Source organism: Gopherus evgoodei, chromosome 3, assembly GCF_007399415.2.
Source record: "Gopherus evgoodei ecotype Sinaloan lineage chromosome 3, rGopEvg1_v1.p, whole genome shotgun sequence".
Classification (NCBI taxonomy): domain Eukaryota; kingdom Metazoa; phylum Chordata; order Testudines; family Testudinidae; genus Gopherus; species Gopherus evgoodei.
The window spans coordinates 39922255-39946051 of record NC_044324.1 but is presented as its reverse complement, the minus strand read 5'-3'; the positions used below and the strand labels follow the sequence as shown (position 1 = coordinate 39946051).

The following is a 23797-nucleotide window of genomic DNA, read 5'->3' as shown; positions in this document are numbered from 1 at the left end:
GTTATATTTTCAAAGGTACACTCCGCCTTCAAGGTCTGGGAGCCCGCCTTGGATGGGTCGGGAGGGTACTGGCTCAGGGTGATAAACAGTTCCCGGCTGTTGGGGAAAACGGTTTCTTCGCTTGCTTGCTGTGTGCTATCTTCAACCTCATCCTCATCTTCCTCGTCCCCAAAATCCGCATCCCTGTTGTGTGAGAATCCATTGATGGAGTCCATGCACAGGGGTAGGGTAGTTGTAGGGCACGAAGAGCATGCAGCTCATTATAGAAGCGACATGTCTGGGGTTCTGACTTGGAGAGGCCGTTTGGCTATCTGGTTCTTTGGTAGGCTTGCCTAAGCTCCTTAAGTTTCACGTGGCACTGCTGTGGATGCCTGTTATAGCCTCTGTCCTTCATGCCCTTGGAGATTTTTTCAAATATTTGGGCATTTCATCTTTTGGAATGGAGTTCTGATAGCATGGATTCCTCTCCCCATACAGCGATCCAATCCAGTACCTCTCGTTTGGTCCATGCTGGAGCTCTTTTGCGATTCTGGGATTTCATGGTCACCTGTGCTGATCAGCTCACCACGCTGACCAAACAGGAAATGAAATTCAAAAATTTTCGGGGCTTTTCCTGTCTACCTGGCTTGTGCATCTGAGCTGAGTGTGCTGTCCAGAGTGGTCACAGTGGAGCACTCTGGGATAGCTCCCGGAAGCCAATACCGTCAAATTGCGTCTACACTACCCCAGATTCGACCCAGCAAGGTCGATTTCAGCACTGATCCTCTCGGGGAGGAGTATAGAAATCAATTTTAAGAGCCCTTTAAGTCGACAAAAATGGTTTCGTTGTGTGGACGGGTGCAGGGTTAAATCAATGTAACGCTGCTAAATTTGACCTAAACTTGTAGTGTAGACCAGGGCTTAGTATGTTTTTGGCCCTTTGCTCCAGCATTTGGGATTTTCTTATTTAAAACGAGTCCCTAGTCACTGCACCAAGAGATTAATATATTAAATATTCAAGTGCAGATATGTAAAACCAGAACAATCCCAACAATTTTTTATTTGTTGTTCTTTAGATAAAGGCTGGGAATGGTACGTTTGTGAAGGTTTTCAGTACATACTCAAGAAGCAAGCTGAAGCTCTGCAAACTTTAGGAGTGTGTCCAAAGATGAAGGTATGTGGACCTGACCATAATATTTTGTATTAGTACGTATAGTCTTTATGATTTTTACTTAAAAATATAATTATTTTAAGGTAGACAGAATAATTCCCTCTTAAAAACTGACAGGAAATGGGCCATTAGATGAGGGGTTGAGAAAGAGAACCTATTAAAATAAAATTTACCAGGAACAGTAAAAGTAATTTATAATTTTATAAACAGAGTTTTCATGAAAGCAGGCACAGAACATTTTTCAAGATTCTTGAATTGTAAAGTCACAATTTTTTTTTCAGACATATGATTTTATAAGATGTAGACTAATCATTCATTATTATGCTTATCAGGATGAAATTCTATGCAATTTTTGGAGACTTTACCTTCAGAAGAGCAGACAGGCATATTGCACCACACCAGCTAGTTATGCTAGCAAAGCATTATCCGTAAGTGAAGTTCATAGCTGATAAGCAAATTATTGTGCATTGATCTTTTAAAATGTTGTTATTCAAGCCATGCATACAGCTTGCTCATTTTAATGCGGACCATCTTCTGAATATATTTTGCCATTTTAAGAAAATATCTGTTGTTGTGCTGTTGGAAAATTGTTCATTTTTAAAATCTTGCTTTGCTATTGTGTAGCCAGCCAGCAGATGGAGCACAAATTACAATACACTATATTTCTAGAGCTGTGTTGACACTGACATAATCCACAAATGATAGCATAGAAAGAAATATGTTATGGGTATGTCTGTGCTTCAATACGACACCTGAGGCTGGCCCATGTCAGCTAACTTGGGCTCGGGCTACAGGACTGCTTAATTGAGATGTAGATATTCAGACTTGGAGTGGAGCACAGGCCCTGGCACCCTCCCCTCTCTTGGGAGTTAGCAGACCCCGGGTTTGTTGACATATGGCTCAGACCCTACGCCACCAGCACTCCCATCTCTGTGACACCACTGATTTCCTGAGAAAACTACAATGCATTGGTGATCTTCCAGAAAACACCATCCTAGACATCATGGATGTGAAGGCTCTGTACACAAACATCCCACACACAGATGGAATACAAGCTGTCAGGAACAGTATCCCTGATGATGCCATAGCACAACTGCTTGCTGAGCTCTGTGACTTTATCCTCATGCACAATTATTTCAAATTTTGTGACAATATATATCTCCAGACCAGTGGCACCACCATGGGCACCCGCATGGCCCCACAATATGCCAACATTTTTATGGCTGACCTGGAACAATGCTTCCTCAGCTCTCATCCACTCATGCCTCTTCTCTACCTACGCTACATTGACATGCATCCAACGAAGAGGGTATTCACCCATGAAAGCTCATGCTCCAAAACGTCTGTTAGTCTATAAGGTGCCACAGGACTCTTTGCTGCTGCTACGTTGATGACATCTTCATCATCTGGACCTATGGGAAGGAGACTCTGGAAGAATTACACCACAATTTCAACAGCTTCCACCCCACCATTAACCTCAGCCTGGACCAATTTACACGGGAGGTCCACTTCCCAGAAACCACGGTACAAATAAGTGACATCACGTTAACACCACCCTGTACTGAAAATCCACCAATCGCTATGCCTACCTTCATTCCTCCAACTTCCATCCCGGACACACCACATGATCCATTGTCTACAGCCAAACACTGAGATATAACTACATTTTCTCTGACCCCTCAGACAGAGACCAAAACCTACAAGATCTTCACCAAGCATTCTCAAAACTACGATACCCGCACGAGGAAATAAGGAAACAAATCAACAGAGCCAAACATGTACTCAAGAAGCCTTCTGCTGCAAGATAAGCCCAAGAAAGAAACCAACAGAACTCCACTGGCCATCACCTACAGTCCTCAGCTAAAATGTCTCCAACGCATCATCAGTGATCTACAACCCATCCTAGACAACTATCCCTCGCTTTCACAGGCCTTGGGAGGCAGGCCAGTCCTCACCCACAAACAACCCACCAACTTTAAGCATATTCGGACCATAGTAACTCTAGCTCAGGAACCAATCCGTGCAACAAACCTCGATGCCAACTCTCCCCACATATTTACACCAGTGACACCATCACAGGACTAACCAGATCAACCACTACGTCACCGCTTCATTCTCCTGCACATCCACGTATATAATATACGCCATCATATGCCAGCAATGCCCCTCTGCTATGTACATCAGCCAAACTGGACAGTCCCTACATAAAAGGATAAATGGACACAAGTCAGATATTAGAAATGGCAATATACAAAAACCTGTAGGAGAACACTTCAACGTCCCTGGCCACACAATAGCAGATGTAAAGGTAGCCATCTTACAGCAAAAAAACTTCAGGACTAGACTCCAAAGAGAAACTGCTGAACTCCAGTTCATTTACAAATTTGACATCATCAGCTCAGGATTAAACAAAACTGTGAATGGCTTGCCAACTACAAAAGCAGTTTCTCCTCCCTTGGTGCTCACACCTCAACTGCTAGAAGAGGGCCTCATCCCCCCTGATTGAGCTAACCTCATTATCTCTAGACTGTTTCTTGCCTGCATATTTATACTTGCCTTTAGAAATTTACACCATATGCGTCTGTCAAAGTGGGTAGTCATCCACGAAAGCTTATGCTTCAATATGTCTGTTAATCTATAAGTTGCCACAGGACTCTGTCGCTTTTTACAGATCCAGACTAACATGGCTACCCCTCTGATACACTGCATTGTACAGTTCTGAGTCCAACTACCCATATCCCAGACTTTCTAATTCCATGTCAAAATGGCTGCTCTAACCATTTATTCGTGGTGCAGTGTGGGAAAACTTGATTGTCCACCACACTTGACTATCCAGAGGACAAAGAAATTTCTCCTGTGGGGTGATTTTGGCAGACTCAGAGAGCATGAGTCCAGTGATGCTGCATCTAAACTGCAGAGCAATAGGGCTTGAACCCTGGATCCAGGCTTGACTCAGGCTCAGACCTTCTACCCCTGGAGGGTCCTGAGACCGTGGGTCCAAGCCCTGGGTTGATACAATTTGTGTGTTGTTGGAAAGGGGTTAGGCTTGAGCCTGAGTTCGACCCCTGGGCTTACATTGTGGTGTAGACATACCCTAAAGGGCTATCTTGGCTTGTGATCCATAGGCAAGACTATTTGTGAATGTGAATCCTGGTGGTCGTGCAAGTATTTTGTCGTGGAAGTATTTTGGACCTATCTTTGAACCTCTGTTTGGAAGAGCCACTCCTGTGGAGTTATCTGATCTCACACAGGTTATAGAGCTAGTCAAAAAATTATTTAGTTCTAGAATTTTCCAATCAGCTCCAAATCTAACAGTCTTCTCCCTTCTCAAATTGCATATTTCATGAATATTTATGATTCTGTGTATTGGATACCTCCTGGGTAGTAAGGCTGGTTGGGATGGCTACCTAATCATTGGAATTATTTTGTTCTGACAAACACACTCTTAAAATGAGTAAGAGCTTTTTGAAAGGGTGGTTTCTAATGGTATGAATTTACATGATTAAAAGGAAAAAACATTCTGGGTATGACTTGCTTTAGCTAACACCTAGACTGTCAATCACATGTTTGCTAACTAAGATATTATTGAGCTTTTTCAGGTCAAACTATTGTGTTAGAACTAACAGGGAGTAAAACTGTAACTTATTTAATAAAACAGATATCTGACGTCAGTACAGATGTGGAGACTGAACCAGAGAGAATAAGTATTCATGGCTTGTCATCTTTCTCTGAAAGTGATGGAGATTTACAGACAGAAAGCAGCTTTGGACATGTTTCTTCCATTGGCAAAGCCTCAGGTAGGAGCAGATATAATTTGAAGTCACTGTTCTATATTGTTAGGATGCGTTTTAAAGATGACTGTTCATTTAGTACTAATCAGAAGGATTTGTTGCTTATGTAGAGGTAGGAAATGTAGATGGAGGATTTCCCTCTTATTTATCAACAGTGTACTAGTCGTATGAATAGTCATGGTCCCTCTCCAAGGAGTTAAAGGCTAGACAGGCACATGAAACATGAGGGTCGCTGAAAAAAGTTATATTTTTTCAGTAGGTTTTCTTTGGGGTGGGCGGGGGGAGTTTGGTTTTGTTTAGAGGGGTGATGATGGTTGTGGACAGGGTTAAACTTTACCTGATGACTGCTACTCAGAGTAGAAAAATAATGAGCCAGCATGCCCCTCAGGACCATGCCTTCAAAAGCACTGCAATTTTAAGGCAGTAACATTTGTATAGTTAGTGACAGTCTTGTCACTCATACCTTTATTAAGTTTTCAAAAATACAGTTTATTATGCACCTTACTTCTGTTATATCTTCTTTCATTTTCTGGCTGTAGTTAACTTTTTCTTTCCTATAGGCAAAGAATGTGCTGTCTTCAGTGTTCTTTTTCCTCTCTCCCATTTTTTCCCCTACATCATGCTGTCTGGTTTCTCTTCGGTCTGTATGTTTTTCTCCCCCTATAACTCCTCTCTACCATAATTCAGTTTTTTAACTTCCCATCGATCTCTCCTGTCCACTCACAGACTTGGAAATTTTACTAGACACTTATTGGTCAGTGTACTAACCCTTCTAACTAAAATCCAGTACAAAATTGGAGGGGCAGGGGCACTGTCTGGATAGAAACCAGGAATACCACAGTATCTGATGTTGGACAGTGAAGAATAACAAAATTATAAAAAAAAAAATCCAAACAAAAATAATGGAAACCATAAAACATATGCTTAGCCTTCCCATTCATTAACAAAACGTTTTATCCCATTTCCCTCCTAAGTCTTTACATTTTCAACTTAAGTTGCAGGGTCTTCAGAGCAGGGATTTTTGTCGTCTTCTATATTCACATAGCACACTGGCACTATACAAATAATATGTAGGGCAAAGTTTTTTAGTGAACATTTTCTGTTATAAATGTTCCAACAGGTTGCTTTACAATTCACATTGTCTATAAAGCTTCTTCCTTCCTTAGTTCCTTCTTTCATTTAGGACGGTTCCTTTCTGCAGTAACATTTATCTTTTATAGCAGTTGTACAGTAATAGATATAATTTTGAGGAAGGCAAGTAATTATCAGATCCTTCCTATACTCCTGGGGGAATTCTGCACCACTGTGCATGTGCAGAATTTGTGTCCCCTGCAGATTTCTTTGCTTCCCTGCAGAAAATTGACTTTCTGATGGGGAAGCAAAGGGAAGCCGCAAGAGTGGTCATGTGACCCTCCCAGCAGTATGTTTAGGATACCCAGGGCAGCTGGCAGAGAGGTAAATCACTGTGGGGTAGGGGGCAGGACTGGCGAAGACCCGTGTGATGGTTCCTATCCTGTGCTGGGCTCATTTGCTAGTCCTGGATGGGCTGGGGAGGGCGGGACTTCCTCTTCCCTGCATGGCATCAGGGGCTGTCAGACTCATACCCAGATTTTTCCCTCAGTTGCAGGAAGCTTTGCAAAACTCTCCCCTTCCCCCTCCCCCGTATCCGCCTGCCCAACCCCTGTGCATCCAGACCCCTCATAACCAGACACTCCTGCCAAACCTCACCCCCATTGACTCAGGACCCCCTGTTTCCCCTCTCCCCCGATAAGCCTCACTCCCTCTGCACCTGGACCACGCCAACGAGCCACCCGGATCCCCACTCCACTGAGCCCCAACCAGCTACGTCTGGATCCCCACTCCCCCAGTATCTGAGACCCCCCTGCAGAGTCCCATTACCATTGCACCTAGAACCCCCCAACAAGCCCGTGTGCATCCAGATCCCCACACTCACACACACACACACCCAGATCCCACACTGAGCGACCTGCACCCAGATTGCCCCACACAGAACCCTCTCAACCCACACCTGGATCCCTCCCGCACTAAGTCTCTCCACACTTGGATCCTGCCTGCTGAGCCTGCCTGCCCACACCTGGTGCACCTGGCACAGAGGGGCAGGCCCGATCCTTGCGCTGTGTAAGGGTTGGGTGCAGCCTCACCGCTGAGTCAGTGTCCTGGAGAGAAGCTGCATAGTGATCTCCCACCTATGTGCAGCTTGTGTCCTGTGCTCCCCAGTGCCATGCTGGAGCCTCCACATTTATTTGACAAATAAAATTTGGATAATTTTGCAGAATTTTTATTTTTTTTGGTGCAGAATGCCCTCAGGAGTATTCCTAGCTTATCATTTCACACTGTGGATTACAAAAATGGAGTCCTGATCTTTTTAAGTGATTGCGCCTGTATTTGTAAAAGTACTTTTAAAGTCAATACTGTTGAATTTGGGCAACATAAAATTACTGGTGTGTTTTGGATAGCCGTGTCTAAGAGATCATATGTACAGAGTAGCTGTCATTTGTATAATGAAAGTTGGTCCAAATGAGCAGTATTGCATTTTTTTCTATGCACTGGCTACTCATAAATTGTGTATAATTAATTTTTTTCTGTGCGGTTTCATTGAATTATTGATGGCTTGCTGAGGGGGATTTAGATACCCTTTTAAAATACTTTTTCTAATTAATAAACATTTTATCTTTGTTATGTTTATCTGGGAATAATAGCTCATTATTCAGCAAGCTGATAGGTTAACATTCCATTTAGTGTAGTCTAGTCATTGTTTGAGAAGCCTATTAAATTCTTAAGTTGTTGTTTATGTTTAATTGTATGTTGTGTCAGGTTTAGTGCTGACTGAGCAATGTGCCCTTTATAACCTAGTACAAATGAAAGGAAAGGTGCTATGTCACTGAGAGCTACGAATAGAACAAGAGGATTATTTTTAATCAAGCCATATATATATAGCAATGAAGTTTCAACCATGAGGCCCCCTGTAGACACAGCTTATACATATAAAAGGTGAAACTGATGACTGAAAGGATTACCTGATGTTCATGCTTTTGTTCTGTGATTTGCATGTACACAATAGATGTTGTAGGATAGCTTCTTTATTGACTTAGCCAGTTTTTACCAGGCATACACTGTGGAGTCAGTTTCTTGATCACTCTATTTTAAATGTCTTTGCGGTGTGTTTAATGTCTGAGATAAAAAGCAACAAAGAGTCCTGTGGCACCTTATAGGCTAACAGATGTATTGGAGCATAAGCTTTCGTGGGTGAATGTCCACTTCGTCAGACTGACGAAGTGGGTATTCACCCATGAAAACTTATGCTCCAATACATCTGTTAGTCAATAAGGTGCCACAGGACTCTTTGTTGCTTTTTACAGATCCAGACTAACACAGCTACCCCTCTGATACTTGAGATAAAAATGTAATTCTCTGTTATGAGGGCACTTCTGAGAGCCAAGAACTGCTGAGTTCTAATCCCCAACTCTGACACATTCAGCTTTGGCAAATCACTTATTCTTTCTTCCTTAATATCCCATGTGTAAAATTAGGATAATACTTATTCCTACCTCATGGGATATTGTGAGGAATTAGTTAATGTTGGTAATGTGCTGTATAAGAGTTAAGTATTAGCACCTTTCTAGAGAGCCAAGTTTAAACACTGTTCTCGCTAAAATGATGCTTTCAAGGTTTAACATTTTTTTATAGACTGAGGTGATGCTCACACTTTTTCTGGTGTGCCAGTGAGAATTTCCTCTGGAGAATGGTCATACTGGGTCAGACCAAAGGTCAGTCTAGCCCAGTATTCTGTCTTCTGACAGTGGCCAATGCCAGGTCCTTCAGAAGGAATGAACAGAACAGGTAATCATCAAGTGATCCATCCTGTCACCCATTCCCAACTCCTCAAGTATTTGTTACTTACCCTGATCTCTTATTAGCAAGTCTGTGTAGCTACATTGGCACTGGTTCTTAGCCAGCTTGTCTTCTTGTGTTGCAGTAAGAGGTACTTTGAGAGTTAAACCATTTAGAACGCTAATGCCAAAGCTTCGATTTGAAACCACCACTAATGGCTAAAGGCAGCTTGTCGGATGATCAGTTTCTCTTGTTCTCTGCATATTTACATGTTCAGTGTAGCATATTTTGTCTAAAAAGTTATTTTATATGTAATTTATTTTTTTTTTATCATTAGCAAGAGAAACCACATCAGTCTGCTCCGGATCAGTAGATGGTGATTCGTATTTACTTAAGAGGAAAAAAGGGAACTTGAGGATGTCTATGCCAATGACACTTTCATTCTGCTATATTGCATTACTCTGGCTGAGAGAACCAGTGACATTATCAGATCTCTTAAGGTATGAATAGTCTCTGGGAAATATTTGCTGCTGTTGTAAGTAATGAATTTTTTTTTAATTTGGGTTGCTTGCTTTGTTAATTAGTTGAATTATAGGTAGAGTTGGTAGCGATCCTATATTTAGTTTGCCTCACACTTTCCGTTATAGAAGATGCTTGCAACCATCTTTTGAGAGTCTCTAATAGTACTGTTGTTCGCAGCAAGTGTTTGAAATTTGTCAGGGAGAAAGTCCTAGTGTTAGAGAAGTGCCTTTTCTTTGTCCTTTTCTTTTCAGATTTAGTTGAGGTGTAAATAGATAAATATTACAGTTTCACGTCTCTCATTTGTATTCCTGAGGAGAATGCTCATAGTTTGCCTAATAACTAAATGAATACTCTAAAGATCCAGGCTTGTGCTACTGTCAGAACATCAGCAGCAATACAAACCATAAATCTGGCATTTTCTAGCTTCCATTTGCTTGACCTAAATAATTGTCTCTTTAACACATTTTTGTATGCAATAAAATATAGGCATAGACTCAGTGGCAGACCAAATTGAGGGAAAAAAATTTGCCCAGAAGTTGTGCTAATATTCAGGCTTGCCTTTTTAGTTCTTGATAGGTAGTTCATGAATATTTAAAACAATAGAATAATAGTCGTGCTAAATGTTCCACCTGTTGTTTTTTCTTTTTGGTTTTCCCTCAAAGTGGTAGTTAGCTGACTACTCCTCCTCCCCTGTGATATGTGCTTGTGCACCACATCAGGCAACCAGACAGTTTCTAAGGGATTTATATTACAGCACCAAAACTATTCTTATTGCTATTTGGTGCATTCAGTACATAACCTTGCAATTAACTCATCTTAAAGAGACACGGTGGTTAAAAGTAACATTTTTAAAATGTTCCTACATATGTTTCAAATAGCAAAATATATATTTTTAGTGCCATTAAACTAACATTCAATGTGCTGTTTTATTTTTTGTATTCCTCTCAACAAGTAAGAGTACAGTTTCAAATGGTAGACTTCACGTGGCTGTAGAATAATACAGTAATACAGTCCAAACCTGGCTAAATCTAGCTATGTTGGCAAGATCAAAATTGTAACCAGTTTGTGGCACTTCGGTTTTGGGCCTTGGCATATTACTTTTTTTCACATTGTACACAGGACCTAGGGCTTATCCACACTTGGATTACCATATTTAAAAGGACAGAGACTATAAACCCCATCTGTTTTTGCAATAGAAAAGTCTTCGAAACCTGGTTTAAATGCAATTTATTTTGAATTCTAAACACTTCATAAAATGAGTGTGGATGTGCCAAAAGATGTTAGAACTGCTTTACAAAATATTCTCAAACATGGGCTCTTGGAGTAGGTGTCATACGAAAATTGGATATTTTCCTACGCAATGTTTACCTTCATTGCAGTATTTGTGATATTCTCTATATTTAGAATGGAGAACATGTCACTTGGGTTAACTACTGTGAGTGATAAATAAGGCTGCGATTCTTTAACGGAGATCTCGGAAGTCATGGATTCTGTGACTTTCCATGACCTCCGTGACTTCTGCAGTGGCTGGTGTGGCTGACTTCAGGACCAGCTGCTCAGGCACCCCACAGCCAGCTGCACCGGCTGTTGCTGGAGTGACCTGGGGCCAGCCACACTGGCTGCTGCTCAGGAAGTAGAGATTTAGTCAGGAGTATTTTTGGTAAAAGTCATGGACATGTCGCGGGCCATGAATTTTTACTTATTGCCCATGACCTGTCCATGACTTTTTTTTTTTTTACCAAAAATACCCATGACTAAATCTTAGCCTTAGTTGATAAGTGTCCAACTTTTAATGGGTCCTTTATACTAGGGCTATGAGAATTCTTTAAAAACAGTTCTAACAGGTAGAACCATGTTTAGTGAGTACTGTGTTTAAACTGTATCAAAATACATCTTGCCCCAGGCAAATATAGATGGGTCCTGTAGTGCAATTGTCTAACACGGTTCTTTGGGGGTTGGGGAGGGAGAGGGGATTGTACTGTCCATACTGGTCTGGAAATCTGCATCATTCCGATCCCAGTGTGGACAGGACATTTTGGTTATATATTTTATTCCTTATTTGTGAATCAGTGATATTAAATTGATGGAAGAATGCACAGAATTTCAGAATAGGAAGTACTAGGCAAGATAACGTTCTAAAATCACATTAAAACTGTTACAAATATTGCAATAATTCTATTTATTTATTTATTGTATCTTCATTTTAAAATCACTTTGAATCTAGTATTTCTAGAATAATTCAGCATAAACTTATACTGTAGTTCTAACTATATTTTGAATTTAAATTCCAGATCTCAAAAAAAATGGTCAGAGAGTGTAGTCATAGGAAGTAATTGACATTCACTTAAAGTAGTTCTTCTTCTTAAATGGAATGTTGATAAATAGCAAGTAATATACATCAAGTAGCTTCTTTTCTGTGACTTAAATCTTGTTAAGGAATGCCTGTTTAGTCATTTCTCTAACTTCGTTTTCACTTATAAAAGTGAGTTGAAGGAAGGGATATTCTATTTCTACCCTCTAGTATGTGGTGTTTTCTTTTACTTCCTTGACACTGTCTGCCAGGGCCTAAACAAAGAGAAGTAATGCATGTTTGTTCAGTGAAATTTTGCAAACAGGCACTGACTTTTTAGGAATATGTCATCTCAATATTGGCCATCCAAGTTCCTGGTGCCCTTTTCTAAAATCAACATTGCATTTTCTGTTACAACAGTGACTTCTTTCATTTTTTTTCTTTTTTTTTTTTTAAACCACTGCTCTTTGCTGTTTTTGTTCTTGCTTACTGAATTAAGGTAACTGCCCAGATATCTAGGTATATCTGGTACAGCTCAAATTCCTGTCTGGATAGACTAGGGCTAGCACTTTTGTTGGTCAAACTTATGTCACTCAGGGGCGTGAACGCCCCCCCTGCCCCACTTGGCCGACATAAGTTACATTGACAGACGTGCTGGTGTGGACAGTGCTATGTTGGCAGGAGATGCTCTCCTGCCAACATAGCTACTACTGCTCTTTGGGGGAGGTTTAATTATGTCGATGGGAGAGCTCTCTCCTGTCAGCATAGATCAGCTACATGGGAGGTCTTGCAGTGGCACAGCTGCATCAGTACAGCTGTGTCGCTGTAAAGTCTCTAGTGTAGAAACAGCCTAAGTGTGTCATCCATGTGATTTATGTACTTGGTACTGATGTATTTTAAAAATAAACCAAAAAATCTTTCCTAACTCTACAGCCAAAACCTATGCTGTATCTTACTATGTCTTAAACCTCCTGCAGGAAATTTAATTTTCTTTGTTTTTTCTCTTTGTAATAAACTCATTGTGCAACATTCATACCAACCAGAGTATCACTTCCTACCAGGAATCGTATTTTAAAAATCCTGGGATTTTAAGAAAGTGTAGTGAATTTAGCATTCATGAAACCTGTGGGTTTGATAACCTTCTAGGTTGAAACCTGCTGTTTAGCTTCATGCTGGGTAGTATAAAGTTTCCACTAATCTGCCTTAATTCTGACCTGGAGGGGCCACCTCTTAGAGTGAGGATAATTCAGTCTCCCTCTCGATTCAAAACTTGGTTTGTTTGCTGATAATGTTTAGCTGGGTTCTAGGTATTGGTAAGTGGTATGGTATTTTTTTTATTTAAACAGTGCCTACTAAGAGCTAGACTGAGACCACAACTGATTTCATGTGAGCTATTGAATAGCCAAGAGATGACACTATTGAGATGGGCTTGATTTGAATCTGTGATCTCTATGTGAAAAAGCCCATGGTATTACCACTCTCTCCTCCCCTCATTCCTCCTGCCCCACCATATTTTTTAAAAAATTAAAAATCCAAAGTGTGTTTAGACATTTATCTAAAATAAATGCATTTTATAAGTTGATTAAATCAGACAACCATACAATTATGTATTTTGTTACATATAAGCTAACAGTTCTGTGACCCTGATTGCACAAGCTCTGCATACTTACTGTGGAAATATTAAACTCTTCTTTTGTGTTTAGTTAAGTATGTAATGGATTTGGGGAGCAAAATGCTATAGCCCTATAACAGTGTTATCATAAAAGTGTACTTACTGTCTTCTTAAGAACATAGCCCAATATTGAAAATATTTTAATTAAAATATTCTGCCTGTTCATAAGAATTGATTGTATAGAGAATGTTCAGGGAAAGCTGGATATAAACATGTCTAGAGTAAACTCAGTGCCCTAACTTTATCTGAGAGTCACATTTAAGCTTGAATTTGAATAATCTAGCTCTCATGTTAAAGAACAGGCAGCTTTTTAGTATTAATGCAACATTTTGAAGGACGCAGTGTTAGCTGGAATTATTTTGGCATTTCAGTTCTGACGCTATTTTAACTTTGACTCTTAATTTCAATCTTGATTTTTTTTTTTCTGTTCCATTTTAAAAAAAAGTGGCAAAGAGTTCTATGGATCCTTATAGACTAACAAACGTATTGGAGCATGAGCTTTCGTGGGTGAATGAATACCCACTTCGTTGGATGCATGCATGTTAGTCTATAAGGTGCCACAGAACTCTTTGCCATATTTACAGATCCAGACCAACACAGCTACCCCTCTGATAAATTTTTTAAAAAGTATACGATGCTTTAAACTAAATGTTGATTTGACTTAAACTCTTTTTTTATTTAGGTTTGTTATAGATGGTCACATTCCTTACTTGAATGCTTTTCAGTGTTTTCCAGAAGAGATGAAATTGTATGGAGCTGATCTCAAGATCTTTCGTGTAGAGGTGACTTTTATCCTTTTATTTTTATTTAATAAGCTACGTATCTTATGGTATATTGTACTCCCACATTATGGTACTGACAATTTGAGTGAATTTACCTTTGTTGTGATGATACTTTGCTTCCTGGTAGTCATGCAGGGGCCAGTGAGCAAATTATTCTGATTACTTTCATATTTAAATTAGAATAATTAGGTTGATAACTTGATAAGTACTGAACAGGTTTTTCTCATAGATTCCAGAGCTAGGAAGAGTCATTGTGATAAGCTAGTCTGACCTCATAGAATACAGGCCATAGAACTTCTCCCAAAATACTTTCTAGAATATACCTTTTAGAAAAATGTCTGATCTTAATTTAAAAACTGTCAGTGATGGAGAGTCCACCACGACCCTTGGTAAATTGCCCCAATGATTAATTACCGTCAAGTGTTTGTATTAAGTTTGCTTATCTCTTGGGAAATACAGAAAACATAAATAGAATTTAGGCTCTTTTTCCCATAAAGGCATAATATCCTTTGAATACTCAGTTGAAATCTCCCTCTCTTTGGAAGCAAGTTCTATCAGTTTTTATAGTATGATGTGTTCTTGCTGTATTTATTGTATTTTTTTCTTTTTTAGTGTTTAGTTTAAGAATGTAAATTTTGCTAAAGAGTTCATGTTAATATGTTCTGTCCATATGAAAATAGTCTCCCTGCTGCTTGTACTTAGCTGCATTTCCCCTTTGGCCCACTTTGTAGAATATCTACAGCACTTACTGCCTCATACCCTTTCCAGCTATGGGATTCTCTCTTTGAGGGCACTGCACAGTCAGATCCTCTTCTGTCTGATGAGGATTAGAGAAATTGGTGGCTTCTGTGTGTGTGGTTTCTTTCCCTCCTCCCTTTCCCCTGGGAAGGAGAACTTGACAACATCCTGTACCTGACCATTGTTGCCCTACCAAGGAAGGCATTACAAGAGCTAACTGGAAACAAGAATTTTGTTTCATGAAAAATTTTGAGGATTCAGAATTTTTCATTCCACCTAGAAAGAAAACAGATCTTTTTTGACTTTCCCCCAAAAACTAGGGAGGGAAGGCGAGAGACCAGAATATCCCAGAATGTCCAATAACCTGTTGGCTAAGGCACTTGCGTGGAACATGATTCAAGTCCCTGCTCTGCCTGATTCAAGAAATATGTTAGCCAGGCAGTCAGCACAGATTATGATCTGAGGATGAAGTCTGGGGTGCACATTTTAACACACTTAAAACCACTGTCACCAAACAAGAACACTTCACCAGAGAAGTAGACTGCATCATTGAACAGGCCACCCAAATACCCTGTATTGAAGCAGGCTCTCAGGAAAAAACCCTTTGATCACACACTCCTAGTCCATAGACTCATAAGACTAGTAGGGACCTCAAGAGGTCTTCTAGGCTAGTCCCCTGCACTCAAGGCAGGATGAGCCAATGATCCATTGTAATAAGAGCAAAAGCAAAACTGCGAATGTGGTCCATGCTTACAATTAAATGTGCACGCTGCGTCGTAGCAAACTGATTAATGTACAGATGGCAACAACTTTAACAGAAATTTGTCAAAATGCACAGCGACATCTGAGGACCTGATATGTCTGGAGGAATCAGCTTTGCTAATTATTCATTGCTTGTGGATAAAGCTTCATTCTGTGCTTCCCGCCACTCCCCTCTCCACGTGCCCCCTCTCCCCTACCCCCCCACAGAGTTTGAGAACCTCTGATCTAGAGTATCCCTGACAGGTGTTTGTCTAACCTGCTCTTTAAAATCTCCAATGACGGAGATTTCTCAACCTCCCTAGGCAATTTATTCTAGTGCTTAATTACCTGACAGTTAGGAAGTTCTTCCTTATGTCCAATCTAAACTGCCCTTGCTGTAATTTAAGCCCGTTGCTTCTTGTCCTATCCTCAGAGGTTCAAGAAAACAATTCTTCTCCCTCCTCCTTGTAACAACTTTTTATGTACGGTACATGAAAACTGTTATTTTGTCCCCCCTCAGCCTTCTCCAGACTAAACAAACCCAATTTTTTCAATCTTCCCTTATAGATCATGTTTTCTAGGCCTTTAATAGTTTTTATTGCTCTTCTCTGGACTTTCTCCAATTTGTCCACACCTTTCCTGAAATGTAGTGCCCAGAACTGGACACAGTACTCCAGTTGAGGCCTAATCAGCTTTCAAGCAACACCCTCCAACCTTGCCAAGCTCATCATGAGAAGCAAGGTCTCCCTACAGGCCAGGGCACATCAACTCAGAGCAGCACCAGACCCTGCCAGAATAACATGTTTGCAGGTTTTGCATCTATCTCCACAGCTACAGTGATCAATACCCCCCACAACAAACCTTTCAAGATTCATGGGTCCTACACATGCATATCACAACATGTGGTATATCTCATTCAGTGCTCTAAATGCCCCAATAACTGTGTGGAGAATATGTCTACGCTGCAGTTAGGCACATGTGGCTGGCTTATGCCAGCTGGCTTGGGCTAAGTGGCTGTTTAATTGTGGTGTACACGTTTACTGCAGCCTTTGCTCTAGGACCCTGTGAAGCGGGAGGGTCCCGGAGACTGCCTTGAATGTCTGCACCCCAGTTAAACTGCCCTTTAGCCCAAGCCCCAAGAGCCAGAGTCAGCTTGCACGGGCCAGCCGTGGATGTCTAACTGCAATGTAGACATATTCGTAGTATCTTTTCCAGGCTTGAAGAAGAGCTCTGTGTAAGATTGAAAGCTTGTTTCTTTCACTAACAGAGATTGGTCCAATACAAAATATTATCTCATCTACCTTGTCTCATTCATATTCAAAACAGGGCTGAACTACAAAATATCACTGAGTTTTCCAAAGTGTTGAGTGTTCAGGGGTCTGCCCTTGGATTTTGCATTTCTCTAATTCACATATTTATAGTAAAAAGTACAGTTGAAAGATGGCTGTGGTGATTATGGTCTGTGAATATTTTTCTTTACTTATGACCACCTAATATCTTGATTGCTTAATAAAAATGATATGAGTTAAACAGATGCCACAAACATGCAGCAGAATCAATTCAGCATTGTTCAAACAAAGCTAAAGTGGTAAAAGCCATTTTGTTTTGTAAATCTGTCAAGTTTTAGGTTGTTTTTTTTTTCTTGAAGCCGTGGGAGTCTTTATTTTCCCTGTGAGTGTTGGATGCAGAATAATTGCTAGTTAGCCTGAAGGAAGATATAAAATCAGAATTTCCCATGGATATGAAGTGAGACTTACACAACAGTTTTGATAAGTTCCTGCCGTGCGTGACAGAAACAAGGATTGGACTTGTGGGCCTATATGTTAACCTTAAGGGCTCAATTTTAGAAATTAGTACTTTATATCAAATCCTTACGGATTTCAAATAATCTGCACTGGTTCATTATAAAATTTGTTAGATGATTGTCAGTAAATCTCCTATTAGGATTAGGTCTACAGTACCTAATTAATCCAAAGAGAAGTAATAGCTCCACTACACACTCCTTCAAAAAATAGTTCAGTGCATTTACAGCACCGAATGTACTTTATGGAAAACTGCATTAATGTGGCTAATAATGATAAATGAACATTTTTTTAGTGTATTCTGGCCTTATATTTAAACTGGTTGGTTTTCCTTTATATTTTTTTTAAAAAGATTTTTGTGTGTGTGCGTGCAATGCTTGCAATAAGCACCTCTTATAAATAGATTTTAAAAAATGTTTGAATGCAAAAGCATTTTGGGGTTCTCAAAATCATCCATTTTTATTGTTTTTCTTTCACTTCTGTAGCACATATTTCTTAGCTAGCCTTACAAAGGTTAGTCTGTATTTCAGATAAATGGGTTACTGTGTCCTAACAAAAGAAAATAATCGCTGATGTTTCCAATTTTTTTGGAAAAAAATGGCAAAATTTCTTTAATACATTAGTAAGGATGACTTAAATGTTTTGTCACCTTAAAAAAACCTTAACTATAAGGGTGGCTAGGCTCTGGCGCAGGCTGCAAAAGGAGGTTGTGGAATCCCTGTCATTGGACATTTTTAAGAATAGGTTGGACAAACACCTGTCAGGGATGGTCTAGGTTTTCTAGGTTGTGCTTCAGTTCAGGGGGCTGGACTTGATGACCTTGTGAGGTCCCTTTCAGCTCTATGTTTATATGGTTCTATAAAACAATATTGAACTACTGTTTTGGGGTCCAATCCCACAAAAATATGTATGTGAGTAGTCTCCTTGAAATAAATTAGAACCATTCATGTGGCTAGCGATACTAATGTGCATAAGTCTTCATAGTATCAGGGGAAGTCTACACTACAAAATTAAGTTTCCTTAAGTTATGTCGACGTACAGCTACCACAGTAATTACAGCAGGTTTTGTGTGCACACTGCAGTCCTATCAGCAGTTTGTTTCCTCAGTAGGAGCACTTCCCCCGATTTAACTGTCATTGTGGGGCAGTGATAGCCTGGAGCTCTAGGCGTCGGGGCTCCAGGTTGGCAGCTGCCAGGGGCTGACAGCTGGAACAGTCAATGCAGTGTCTACACTGACACTGTCGCAACCCAACTACACTGACCTAAGTGTTATGCCTTTTGCTGACGTGGAGTTATTAGGTCAGTGTAGTGGTTAACTTACATTGGTGGGAGCTGTGTTGTAGTGTAGATGCTTACAGAGTTATGTCGACTTAAGCTGCCTTACTTTGACATAACTCTGTAGTGTAGACCAGGCCTCAGTCCCTTAAAGCTTGTTATTAAATAGAGCTCTGAGATGATCCCTTTAAGTCAGGTTTGAGGCACAGGGACAGCACTATGAGGCAGTTTGCTAATCCTGTTCTGTGGATTAGAGGACTAAATTTCCTAGCTCCTACTTCCTTCAGTCCACTAGAACACTGCCTCTCCTCTTGGTGACTCAGTAAGGTGTCACTTTTCCCCCTCTGAGTCGGTACTGAATCAATGCTCTCGCAAGGCATCAGTTGGCACTGATTTGTTAGAGTTTGTCTCTTTTGGGGTATGTCTCTCTGCAGAGTTATTTTGGGGTCTTACTTGACTGTTGCCCCAAGCCTCTTCCTTCCCCCCTCCCCTATACTGTCCACATATAAAGCCATCTCACCCAAGTTTGGTGGTACTTTAAACCCAGGCTGGTTGGCTTGTCTGGAGGTATAGGCTAGAACTTGGGTGCTACTTTCACTCGGGCTGGTAACCAGTGTACCTTGCAGTGAGGAATGCTGATGATCCTCCAGTGCCTTCCCAAAATTCCACCTGTTCCCAGAAGGACAAAAAAATTGTCCTGCAATTCACTGGGGGAAAGTATCCTAGAGCAGCTCAGCTCAGCGCACACAACCATGGGATATGCCCCCAGAAATCCTGTTGATGCACTTGCATGCTGTTAAACAACTACCATGTTTCACCTAAAAAATGAGTGCATTTCAGTAATTGACTGTGATTTCTGTACATGTAGTTTATTTGGGATCTTTTGAAATCAAAGCTTCTATATAAATGTATTATTTCCTCAACTTCAATAGCAGAAAAGTTAGGAGCTGCTTAACATTCACTGTTTGGGTAAGCTGTGAAAGTTAATAAACTAGATAGTATTTCTTTAGTTATAGGTGTGGATTTATTCTTCCTAATTATAGTACTTTTTTAGGAGTGGCTGATGAAATGAATCACTCGGTTTTAGAACTGTACTTACCAACCTTGTTCCGCCTACTACAGAAGAGTAAAATTCCTTTTTATTTCTGGTGTTCTGTATCTTGCATCAGGCCACTCTGATGAAATTCTTACCTTCAGTTTGACTGAAATAATTTAGTGAAGTGACACAGATGTAGTCTAGGTTTTGAAATATGTCCCTAAAATGAACACACGAACATGCTAAACCATTTCCTCATCTTTGGAGTCTTTAAATATGCAAGAAGTTCCCCTATTTTTAATTTTGACTTGTAAACCCAATGAGTGTTTTACTATTTGCTATTACTTTACTTCATAAAATAGCTTGAGTTGAAGATCTGAATATCCCATTTTTCTGAGTAAATTTGTAACCCACCGGTCAGAGAGTATGTGTGTCCATATCCGTTCATCCCCTTCTGTTCCTAGATGGGGTGTGAGTCTGTTAGCTTGTGCTGTAGAGACTCAAGCATTTCTGCTATGGAAGTCCCCAATTCAAACCCTAGTGATGGCCAAGATGGTGATTGTTAGATAGGCACATGTTGGGACCATGAAGGTTCATCATTAACCAGATCATTGTTGTATCCAATTTCCCTAAAAATATTTAAGTATTCATGATATTTAGTTTCCTCCATTTCCTGGTTTGTCAGGTCAGAAGTAAGAAAACAAGTCCTTTAAAGTGTGATTCTGCTCTGAGAAGTGGCACTGCAAAAAATGTTGTGGTCATGGTAACCTGTTCATCTCAGTTATTCCATTTCTAAAGTATTCAGTGTGCAAGTTTAAAAGAAATTTGTTTTAGACTGACAGCTGTGCAGAGTTATTCTGAGATCTGAGTCAAGCTGAGTTTTTCGCTGTTTTTGCATCATCTTCACTACTAAAGATTCTATTGGCGTTAAGTGACACCTGTAAATTCCCTTGCTTTGCATGGCTTTCCCCATGTGTAACTGATCAAATTTAGTACACAAGCCTGCTGCACAAGAAGTAATAGAATTAAAATTCTCTGAGCTGTGGTGTCTCTGCACAAGTAACCAAAAGTAAAAGCAGAAAAAATGTGCATTTGTAAATAGCATAAACAGATGTAACTGTATATGCCCACAATCAGGTCTGAATACGGAGTCGCTTTTGTGGGTAAAATGGTAATTTAAAAATATGGCACCTGTAACCCATCATTTCTTCCAGCTCATGATTAAGGGGCAGATTCAAATGAAATTATTTTCCTTATTCTTCTCTCTCCCTTCTATTCTTTTGTTCTTTTCTTTCTTCTTTCCTTTGCAGATGGAAATGCTCAATTACTGGGCCCCAATCAGCAGGAATGGATCTTGAAAGAGAAGCCCATCACCCAGTTCCCTTGCAAAACTCCTTGTTCCACTGTATTCACATTAAACTGCTTGGCCTAGCAAGCTCCGCAACTAACCTAAGAATGGTGGAACAGGGCAGCAGCAGCTTCCCTTTCAAACTCTGATCCTGCCAAACAGTAGATTTGAAGTTGTCTTGAACATCTACTGAGGCCTTGTCTACACTACAAAGTTGCAGCACTGGTGAGGGGGTTACAGCGCTGCAACTTAAGATGTGTACACACCTGCAGGGCATTACCAGCGCTGCAACTCCCTGTTTGCAGCGCTGGCTGTACACCCGGTCGTGCCTCGGGTGTAGAGGATCCAGCGCTGGATCACCAGCGCTGGTCATCAGGTGTAGACACTCACCAGTGTTTTTGTTGACCTCCGTGGAATAAGCAGATATCCCAGCATACCTGAGGAAGCCTCTCTGGTATTTAAGCAAACTCCACTGCCCTCCAAGCAGGTCTCCTTCCCCGCGGTGTGCTCTGGCGTTCCCCGACCCCCCCCCAAGCAGGTCTCCTTCCCCGCGGTGTGCTCTGGCGTTCCCCGACCCCCCCCCAAGCAGGTCTCCTTCCCCGCGGTGTGCAACAGCGCTGCAGCGTGGCCACATCTAACACCACTTGCAGCGCTGGTTGCTGTAAGTGTGGCCACTCTGCAGCGCTGGCCCTATACAGCTGTAGTAATACAGCTGTAACAACCAGCGCTGCAAAATTGTAGATGTAGACATACCCTCAGATTGCTCTTGCTGATACAGCATCAGGGTTAGAAGGAAGAGTAGGAAGAAAGGAGAATTAGAGTGGAATGGGGATAGAGGGTTTAAACAGGAATTCAGATACAAACAATGTTGTCTTCTATATGGAATATTTTTTGGTAATTACTATTACACTAGAAGGTTTTCATTTGGTTTCTTTTTTAACAAATCATTTTATGAAGATTCATTGACAAACAACTAATTGTTCTAACATAGGAAAGGGTGTGATTTTTTTCTGCTAGTTATGTGCCACAGTGCACTCCAGAAGTTGTTAGGTGAACAGGCACAGACTATTGAATGGTGTTTGCTTACATGTTCCTTGGTTTTTAGTTACTCAATTTTATTCTGTTGACATGCCCTGTTATCATATCTGTAGAGTTGGCCAGAAAATGGAAATTCCTTCCCACCAAAGATTTAGTGGGAAAAGATTTCCAGAAAACTTCTGTTTTGGGAGAACCAAAGTAAAATTTTCAGCTTCTGAGTGAAAGTAAAATTGACAAAACTGTCCAGGTAGGCAACCTGGGAGCCATCATTTCAATTTTTCTGACAGAAAATCAATTTTTCAGCAGCATTGAAATTTTCCTATGGAAAACTTTAATTTTGTGAAACAGGCATTTGCTGTTTAGAAAATAATTATAGTAGAAATTTCCTGACCAGCTCTACTTGCCTGCTGCTCTTCTACCTTTTAATCCAGGGACAGGCAACCTATAGCACGTGTGCCAGAGGCGGCACGCGAGCTGATTTTCAGTGGCACTCACACTGCCCGGGTCCTGGCCACCGGTCCGGCGGGCTCTGCATTTTAATTTAATTTTAAATGAAGCTTCTTAAACATTTTAAAATCTTACTTACTTTACATACAACAATAGTTTAGTTATATATTATAGACGTATAGAAAGAGACCTTCTAAAAACATTAAAATATATTACTGGCACGCAGAACCTTAAATTAGCATGAATAAATCAAGGCTCGGCACATCACTGCTGAAAGGTTGCCGACCCCTGTTTTAACCAATTATATTTGGTAAGCAGGTACTTTACTGAATGATCCTAGTCAATGACAGTGTCATTGTAAAATCAGTGGCTGGCTTTGTATCACTAATGTTTGATTTGTCCAGTTAAAAATGTACTGTAGTAAACAATACATTAGAATAATCATGCTCTTTAGTCTGCTCCTTTTATGCTGAGTATCTTTGCTTGAGAATGTGGAACTGTGGACTCCTCTGAAAATATAGTACCTCAGTTGTGTGTTTTGTGCTCTGAAAGGCAGAGGAGGAGTATTCAGAGACTCTTGAATTATTAATTTATATATTTTATTTGTGTAATTCAGATTAAAATGTATTTAAGCATTCTTCTATCTCAAGCCTCTAGCTAAGACTTGTGCTGTCCTTTGAAAGACAGCGTTGTACGAGAACACATGATAACATAGCAATCTTAAACAAAGAGCTCTGCTCGGCCTTACCTATGGTAGGCGCTGCTGCTGCTGCTCCTCCATAATGTTATTTAGCATAGCTGTTTGGAGCCCCATTTTACTAAAGATGGCAGAATTTGTTTGCTGTCAGTGTTAAAAGATTGAACAGTGAGAACACTTAAATCTACAACTCTCACAACCACAAAATGATAACATTAATCTTTTTTCCCCAAAAAGTATGCAGGTTGTATAAATTAGATAAAGCTTAATGTCATCCTTCTAGGATTTCAAGTGGATGTTATGACTTAATGTATCTTCTCCTCACATGTATATTTTTACATCCTTTTTACATATATTGTGAGGAGGGGGAGCCTAGGTTTCTTTACCATAGGCTAAAAGTGGCCCCATTAAAAATAGATGTATGTGAAATGTTTGCTTAAATATTTCTCAGTTTTTGTTTTGGAGGAGTTGTAGGACAGCTTGCTAGTGAATGTTCATCTCTTCAGCTTGGCTCGCCTTTTCATCTTGATTACCAAGTCTCTCTCACATTGGTGAATAATGTTGGCAGCCCAGAAACAGTGAAGGGAAGGAAAATTCACAAAAAATATGGTGGGCA

General features: G+C 40.4%; 1 protein-coding gene across 3 annotated transcripts in view; it reads left to right on the top strand.

Moving 5' to 3' along the window:
* The window catches only part of TAF1B (TATA-box binding protein associated factor, RNA polymerase I subunit B), a 67230-nt gene that overhangs the window by 11503 nt on the left and 31930 nt on the right, over positions 1-23797 (top strand). For 2 of the 3 annotated variants that reach the window (XM_030555447.1, XM_030555448.1), the window contains 3 exons: positions 4809-4947; positions 9131-9293; positions 13960-14059. In XM_030555447.1, coding sequence (XP_030411307.1) covers positions 4809-4947; positions 9131-9293; positions 13960-14059 — 402 coding nt within the window. Of the gene's footprint in view, positions 1-1055; positions 1154-1482; positions 1579-4808; positions 4948-9130; positions 9294-13959; positions 14060-23797 lie in introns of all 3 variants that reach the window. The other variant, XM_030555446.1, reaches the window with a different exon arrangement.